Here is an 8,970-nt window from a genome sequence, read left to right as displayed (position 1 = left end):
AACTGGCCCTGCGGGTGGTTTCCGCGGTCGAAGTGGCACTTCACTGCTTGAAGCGACGGTAGGCAAGACCGATGCTGACTGGGATTTCCTTGAAGTAGATCTTGGGAGAGAAGGTTGTTTGAGTGGCGGCGGCTGATCAGTGCGCTTTCCATTCGTTATGTGGTTGGGAAGTGAAGGCTGGGACTGCGAAGACTCTGTCTCCGGGACAATCCCAGAAAACGGTGAATCGCCGGTAGGTTTCTTGCGACCTGCCGTAGTAGCAGTCGTGGGTGGCGGCGTTGAAGACTTAGGAGGCGGACCAAGAGGTGTGTCGTAAGGATCTGCAGCGCCATAATCTGCATTCTCGCCCATATTCGCGTAGGGATCTCCGTCACCATTATCCGAGCCGATGCCCATCATGCAGTCAAATATCTCTAACCGAGCTCGGGCGCCAGGGGATAATGATGGTTGGCGTCGCAAAGGAAGGGGAGAAACTGAAGATGACTTCCTGGAATGAAGTATTGCGGGAGTAGTGATGTGTGACCTGACTGAGGATTGAGCCACAACATGTTTGGCGGTGGTCTCTTGTGGTGCGGTCTTTGAGGCTGTCTTCCTGTCAGCAAAGCGGGATATAGGTGGCTTTTTCGATTTGAGTAATAAGTCGGCCTCCTCTGTAGATGACAACTCGATAACATCGGGTTGGTTCTTCGAAAAAGGCTGTCCATTTCGACTTGAGCCACTGGATTGTTCAGGTTTTTGGACGGTCACGGTAGTTGTGACGCGATGATGATCAGTGACAGACGAGAGGACGTCGTCCTTGGACTTAGGTACAGGGCGTTTTCTAGTAGGTGGACCAACTCTGGTAATTGGGATTCCATCGCCTACTCCGCCTGCTGCAGCGATATTGTCATCGGCATCTGACTCGATAAATTGACTGTGGCTAGCGGGGGTGCGCTGTGTTGCCTTGCGCTTCAACTTCATACTAGTTGGTTCGCCAGTAACGAGTTTCTTCTTCTTCTTTTGGATGTTCCGGCTCTGAAGGATCCACCGAGTCACTTAGATTTGATGGCTCCTTTGCCATATCTGCATGTTTACGCTTCGAAGACGAAGACTGTGTTTTTGATATTGCCAACGGTTGAGCACGAGGAGGTTCATCGTAGTCTGTTAGATTAAGAACGCTTTCTCCCGCCAGAGAGCGCGATTTTCGGGAGGTAGAAGTCGCAGAAACCTTTGAAAACGTCGAGGCGCGTGAAGCAGTTTTTTGGCCACCTAATAGAAGGAATTATGTATCAGACTCATTGCTGTTACAATCGCACTTACCAGTCTTATTCGATCGACGTCCCTTCACGGCCTTTTTCCTCTTCCACTCTTCCACAAGGTGATCCGTGCAGTCATGCTTAGGTACCCAGTCCAACGGCCATGGCCTCCCCGTCTTAGGATCATTGCCCGCCCACCTGACCCGATACTTCTTACCCCGCTCGGCAACGATTTCTATGACTTCCCATAGAGCATCGTCATCGTTAGACCGAGGCTCAAATTGCGTCTCGAACTCGGACAACTCTCCCGCAGGGGGTTCCGCTTGAGTAGACATGATTCAAACAAGATACAAAACCATTCAAAATTGTTGAAGGGGGTGACCAAGGGTGACACTAGTAGGAAGAAAGCAATTGACGATTACATAATCATTACTATGATAGACTACTGATAGACTGGTGGCCAATGCGATTTGAGTGTGATCAGAATGTTAGGAAGTCCTCAAGCTACAGTATCCCTCACTTCTAAGGATTATCATCTCTCGATCAACCAAGTCTGACGATCAACGATTCAATTAACATTAGGTAGGAATACTCCACATATAGGTCAATCCAGAAGCATAACCAGCGCAAAGGCGTTCACTAGTAGAAAAGCGCCTTCTGTCAGCAAGCTCTCTTAAGAATAGAACGAATTGTTCGCGCACCCAATAAACTTGAGCGCAGTGACAGATCCTAAAGCAATATTAGATGCCCCCTCTCCAGAATTCATCCGACGAACTTCAACAAACTCCCATTGCGCTTGCATTCCAGCTGGAGTTCCATCTGCGTTCCATGTCCATAGCGTGATGGAACCATCGTCGTGACCCGTGGCAAGGATATCCAAATGCGAATATTCACGTTCATGAAACGCCAGAGACGTAATTGGCGTGCGCACAGGGTCGAGTCTGGCAATTGGTCTCGCGTTGATTGTGTGCAACATCAAGTGGGAAGCGGAACAAGTAGCAATGTATCCCGTAGACTCGTTGATGGCAGATAGATACACTTCTGCTCTTGGGCTTTCATTGCCGTGCCAAATTGAATGTCGGTAAGACCCTCTGTTCAGGTCCCAAACGATGGCACTCCCGTCCTCGCTGCCACTAACGATAACGGACCATGTACGCGATGTTGCAATACACGCCACACGTTGAGTGTGTCCTCTGAGGAGATGTGTCATCGACAGCGTTGAAGATGCATGCCTGCGAGACCGTCCCGAAGCTCCAACAAAACTCGAAGGCGCCACTTGACCTTGGTTGACGCGCCAAACACGCACAATATTATCACCAGAACCCGTTACTAGAGTGTCCTGGTCCGCGAAGGCAGCACACGCGAGTGCTACTTGCTCGATAACTTGTGTGACCTGAGAGGACTACATTAGTTGAGGCCATCATCGTCAAAAAATGTGTACTTTTCCATGGGATACCAATCGCAGTGAGCGGTCACTCGCGTTCTGATCCCATTCGATTTGTTCATGACCAATCGAAGGGAGGACGATCGTTCCACGAGGCAACGGACGCACACCGCCATATTTCCCATCAAACAGGTCGGCAGAGATATTCGACACGGCACCGTCCAGCACGACTGCGTCAAACAGTTAAAAACTTGAAACGAACGAAACTGGGATACTTGCCCTTGAAAGGCTCCGAATCTCTTACTAACGCAAGTGCGTCCTCAGGGACACCACGGGTTATCGTGACAGGGAGACTCAGGAACCCTTCAAGATTTCGAGGTGGATGTGGTGAGGTAAAGAGCTTCTTGGGAGTTTGCCCGACTGCATTGCTATTAACTGACTGTTTCAGGTAATTAGGACAGGGCTAACGGACAATTGTGGATAATTCCAACAGTAGCTTGTCGTTCAAGATCGTTGGTAATTTTGTCCAGATCTGTCCATGCCCGTCAACGAAGAGTAAATTCCGACAGAGGAGCCTACCAATTGCGCCTTCGTAACTGAGAGGGTGAAAAACGTTCGTAGAATCCACCTCTCGTTGCTTGCATCCCCATATAAGATCTATCCAAGCAGGAAGATTCTCGCTGACGTAATGGCTCTCAAGAACCTGTTTACACACCAGAACAAAATTGTTTAATCAAAATAAATTTCTATCGTAAAACTTACACGGCGATGCATTACGATGAACAGGAACGGGTCTCCTTTCGCCCACGCAGGCAGTTTAACATTGTGAATCCGTTCTCCGGTAGTTTGAGAAATACCGAAGTCGAGATTTGATGAATTCTCGAGGAATCTGAACGCGGTAATCTCAAACCGAACGAAACACAGAGCAATCAGAGGGCTTACTCTGGACAAGTAAAGAATTCAGGTATCAATTCACGCACATCCCCTCGGATGTCATGCGATGCCAATGAATACGCTCTCCTGATATCGCTGAAGTATATCCATTACACATTGGGCCACATCCTGGTTCCAACTGAAGACTAACCTGAAAAGCCTATCGGGCAAATCCCAGTCTCCTCCCTGCAGGGATAAATGAATGCTTTTCCGCACCAAAAAGGAACACACCTGTAGCGTCTTGAACATACTGGTAAACGGCTGCATGCGAATATTGAAGTGGCAAACGATCATCGACCTGTACTCGGTGTCAAGAAAAAAATATGGGCAGATAGAACAGACTTGCGAGCTGAAGTGTGTTCCGTAGTGGAATGGTTCTTCGTCAACACTGCTCAGGTTAGCATAGCGAGCTTCCGCAGCCTCACGACGCTCGGCAGTCAAAGCTCCCATAGGCTTTGTGAGGCTGAAACAACGTGTTAACTTGAAGTCTACGATCTCAGGGAGTGTGCGAACTCACTCTCTAAACACATTAGGAGATGAAAGATCCAGCACCTCTGAAACGTAGTCATTGAGAACCCAAGCTAAAAGTCAATGTGAGTTTCCTTATGAATAAGGAATTAAAAACGCTGACGAAAAACGGGGTATTGAGTTGCATCGTTTGGGGTACGTCCCGACGATTGATTGAGAATACTCAAATAACCAAACTAGCGCAAAGTAAGTGTTGAAATAAGAAATGTGAACATCACACACATTGCTTAGTTCTCTATTCTGCCAGCGCCGTTGCGCCAATTGGAGCTCTTTCTCTACTGCGCTAGTGGATGATCTACTTTTCAAAAGCGATTTGGGTATAATAGATCCAGGTGAGGGGCTGGGATCGGACGTCCTCGTTTTCAAGGCTATCGACAAGAGCATCTGGGAAGCCGCTTGGCGACGTGACCCATCGAGGAAAATAACCAGCAGTGTACGGCTATCTTTGAAGAAGATCTCGAACCTGACGACCGGGTTAGTAAGGTGACACGCGGTGAGCGACCCATCTCACCCTACGTCCTGGAAAAGGAACATCCTGTCAGAGAAGCCTGATACTTGCTCTAATGACCTGTCACAGAGATATTCAGTGTCGCAAAGGCTAGGACAGAAAAATGTCCTCTATGTACCATCGTTGAGCCCGATGCGAGTTCCGAACGTCCACGGCACTCCCAGATATAAGGAACAATCCTTCTGGCGCATTAGCTGCGTCAATAACTTCGCCTTCACTATTCTCTACGAGGCCTTCCAACATGTACAGGTGGGTACGCCCGAAGATCAACATGCCAACTAGGAATCAATGATTGAGACTGCCAGTGAGCAAGTCAGCAGTTTGACCGCTTACGAAAAGAATCGACGCCGGCTATTCGGCAGACAGTACTAACAGCTTCGATGACATCTCCAGGCTCGAGTTGATGCCTCACTCTCCTGAGTTTGTCCTCGGTTATCTCTTCAGCAGCTGACCGTCTGGAAATAATGTTAGTCAAAGTTGATAAAGCATCGAAAGTAAAGAAGAACCGTCTTCGCCTGTCCAAGATGGAACAACCACCGTATTCGGAGAAGTAAGTTCTGACTGGGACAGAGACAGTAACTCTGAACCCAAGGCTGGCGAAGCTTCCTCGAGACCAGCAGACCTCGAGTCCTGCACAAGCATTTCCAAGAGGCTCTCCATCTTTAACCTGGCTGATGTCATTGTTTTGCTTCTGACAACAAAAAGTTCACTGACCTGACTCTATGCGGTCCTTCGGTCTCGTCCAATTTCCATACACGTTTCCGAGCTATATGAGGCCAAATATCACGTTCGGTCGTTGATGCAGACACACTTTCTTCAAAAGATGCGATTCTCTACGTCGCTTTTCCTGCCTGTATCAACAGTCAGTACATTTCAAGGTCACTGTAGCACGAATTGTTAAGCACAAGTCTAATAGAATCTGTCTGAAGCGTTTGCGCTCCGAAACAAGAATCGTCTTTCGCCATTCTTCAAGATGTGCAGACGCTTTACGGACCGTGTCTGCCTGAGCAAGACTGAGTCGTGACCCAGAAGTGTCTACAGGATCAGGTCGTCCTTTGACTGAGCGCCAGGGCGAACGATATCAAGAATCTATGCATATCGTCTAAGAGACCTTATCATATGACAAAAGGGTAGAATACCTGTTGCTTTTGAGACGCAGATATGTGCTTGCCCATCGCTACAAGTAATCCGAAGTGCGTTAGTTTGACGGATATTTTGGCATCCAGGACCCCGGGAGCTGCCCATGGGAGAGAATATATGAGGCCATCAAGAGTAGCTGGGCAGTGCTCTGGGACCTGAAGACGCGGCGGAACGATGAACTTGACTCGTGCAGCTTTGTTAAGTCATCGAGAATCCAGCATGATCGCATCTTTTGCGGAGCGCAATGAAGAGTGAAATGGAATATCAAGGCAGTGGACAGATGACCCACCGTCATCGGACTCAGCACTGTTGGTTCCCGATTGACAGTCCTTGATATAACGCAAAGAGAAACACGGGCAACATTTGAGGAGATCCTGAGTCATCATCGGATCTATCTCCAGGGCGCCCAGGAGGATATCTAAAGCTGATCATGTACACTGCGATCCCAGACTCGAGGTAACACAGTTCTGAGAATGCCCCAACCACCAGCCGACTCGAAGTTTTTGCCAGATGACAACGAGGCTTTCAGGGTGAGGCCAAGCATGCCAAGCACTTGGCAGGCAGTATGTGTGGAAGGTTGGCTCCCAAGCAACAGTAAACAAATCCGCGGCATAGGAAGTGCACCAGCAAGCTTGGAGTGAAGCGAAGGGATGCGCATCATAGAAACAAGGGCTTCAAGGACTTGCTCGGCTTTATCCCTCGTACTTGATCTTAGCAAGTCTCCACGGGACGTTGTTGATCGAGGTGACGATGAAGACGATGATCGGGACTCTGAGAAACATTTAGTTGGACGAAAAGGGTTTGAAGATGAAATAGCCCACCTTCAGCAAGGGTGGCAGCTATGTAAGAAACAATTGGTTTGATCGCTTCCTCCGCTGTAAATGATGATTGTGCAACAAGCACCAGCGTGTTGACGACAAGTGATATAGATTCTTGCGGGTACCAGGTCGACTGAATGGCGAATAATAGCTTGCGCACGATGCCTAGTTTCGACAATCGCATCTTGATGGTGAAATTTCTATATCGACTGGCACGCAACAGGAAGGCGAAATGTTCGAGATGAGCCCGTTGGATGTCGGTACTAGTTTTTGACCACAGCTCAAAGTCAAGTGCAACGGCTCTGTATGCGATGGTGTTGACAACAGTGGATAAACTGATAGAGTGTCAGTGCCTTGCATGTTAAGATAGAAGGCATGCATACTCCGGAGAACGGAAATTTAGACCAAGGAATTCAAACAATGTTTCAAAGCTAGTCATGTTTATGAGATGACTTCGAGCTCTCAGCGTGTTTGCAAGAACATCATAACCGTCTATACGAAAATCAACTACAAGCAAGATCTCGCATATTCTGTACTCACGTAACCTTTCCATGTCATCAGAGTTTTGCCAACTGTTGCGAAGACAGTCAGAAAAGACGCCTAATGCTCTAGAAAGTTCATGCGGCGTTTGAGCAAGTGCTACTAGGCGCAGCAATAGAGCCGCCCCGCCAATCTTCCACACGGCAAGGTCCAGCGTCTGACAGCATACTGTAAATACATCGCCTCGAGTCACAATTTGGTACTTTTTGTCGTGCGGTTGTGGGACGAGACGAAATATGATCGATGAATCACTAATAATCGAATCTCCGCGAATAGCCTTCTTGAGTTGCGAATTCTCAGGCAGCGATGCACCTTGAGCTGCAATATGCATGTTGAGCGAGGTCGACGCTTCGTACGTCAGGAACCTGATGAGAGTCTGATCTTGGAATGAATCAGAATATCGGGGGCCCAGGTGGTGTATAAATCTCGGAATGTCGTCATCTACATGTATTGAAGGAATTAGAGTCCTTTGCTGATAGGAAATGCTTACCGAGTGCGACGGAAAGCAGGTAGGCAGAAGCCACGCACCAGCTAGATTCAACTTTGGCAATGTCATCTCCTACCATGAAAGTTGCAGGCGACATATTATCGAACTTCGGATATGCCCATTGCAATGAGTCAGTTAGAACGCCATCAACGAACAAGCCTAAAACACGACCGGTCAAAAGATTACAGGAGCATATCCGAGACACGTACAGATGGAAGGATGCGATGATCTATGGTTATGATGCACAAGGGTGACATGAGTCCATCGAGAAGTTGTCAGTTTTGACTTTGGAAGCATTTCAACTTTTTGAACGGCGCGTGTTCGCAAGGCTAACGCCCCGTTGCTACCGACAGAGAGAGCCACGGCTTCGTTGGACCCAAAAGATATGCTGAGCAACTTGTGTGGTTCCGATGGCATCCTTTCGAGCCAAATCCAGGCCTGCTCACGATTTAGACACGAATGCGATATTGCAGATCAAATAGCCTACCATGAATGTGAACCCATGGGCAGGGAGAGTCTTCATTTCTGTGGACGACATTGCAAATGCAGAACGGCCATCAAGTGAGAAGTGCTGTGGCCACCTCGACTTTGCACTTGAGCGCAGAAGTTCGAACATGTCTGCATCTACAGTTCCATCTTGCTTCGCAGTGGACTGCAGCAAATCTCTCGAGTTTTGGGTACTAGCACCCATTTCGAAAAGACGGCGAAGAATGTTTGCTAGGATACGGTGCTCCTTATCGTCATCTCCGGCGCTACTCATATTAGCCTTCCACGATTTGAAAAGATGTGGCAAGATATTTTGCATGCTTAGGATGGCGAGATTTCTATGCGTGCTATGCGTCAGATGTTCTAGAAGCCGGTAGACAGTGAGCCTCAAGGCGCGATCCGTATTCATGGTTCGCAGAACGAAGCTCCAAAGAACATTGAATGCTCCGGGAAGGCTGATACTGGCTAGACCGGGTGCAAATTCCAGGAAATGGATGTGCATCGCTTCGGTCTCAGGCAATTTTGTTCGTAACGAGCTGAAAAATTCCACAAGAAATAGATCACCAAATGAAAGAGCTAGCAAGCACCCGAGCGTCACATCCGCAGTCAGTGCATTACAGACCAGTGGGTCCACAGCATCAGAAAGCGAAGAGTAACCAATGAATTCCTTGGTTTTCGAGGTCACGATAGTATTACTATCAGGTGCAAAGAAACGCACCTCGAAGAACTCAAGATTCGCTGCATGTCCCTTCAAAGCCTCGGAGGCCAACGTGAAAACTGACTTGATACAAGCCGCGACATCACACGTCGATTGGGATCCTCGTCGTCCGATCGTCGTCGACAGTGTAGAGAGCACGTGAACCAGCAAGAGAAACCCATCTGAACTGCGAAACGCGTCTTTCGTTTCGGGT

General features: G+C 48.3%; 1 protein-coding gene across 1 annotated transcript; it reads right to left on the bottom strand.

Annotated features, from left to right (window-relative positions):
- Window positions 1-1,336: 1,336 nt before the first annotated feature.
- BJ212DRAFT_1223303 (uncharacterized protein) lies at window positions 1,337-1,486 on the bottom strand (the record flags this gene model as incomplete). Its single annotated transcript, XM_041329417.1, has 1 exon — window positions 1,337-1,486. A coding segment is annotated over one exon (150 nt), but the record flags the coding sequence as incomplete, so codon positions are not given.
- Window positions 1,487-8,970: the final 7,484 nt, after the last annotated feature.

Source organism: Suillus subaureus (assembly GCF_016647635.1).
Source record: "Suillus subaureus strain MN1 chromosome Unknown BJ212scaffold_304, whole genome shotgun sequence".
NCBI lineage: Eukaryota > Fungi > Basidiomycota > Agaricomycetes > Boletales > Suillaceae > Suillus > Suillus subaureus.
The sequence above is the reverse complement of the archived record's forward strand: the minus strand, read 5'-3'. Positions and strand labels throughout refer to the sequence as shown.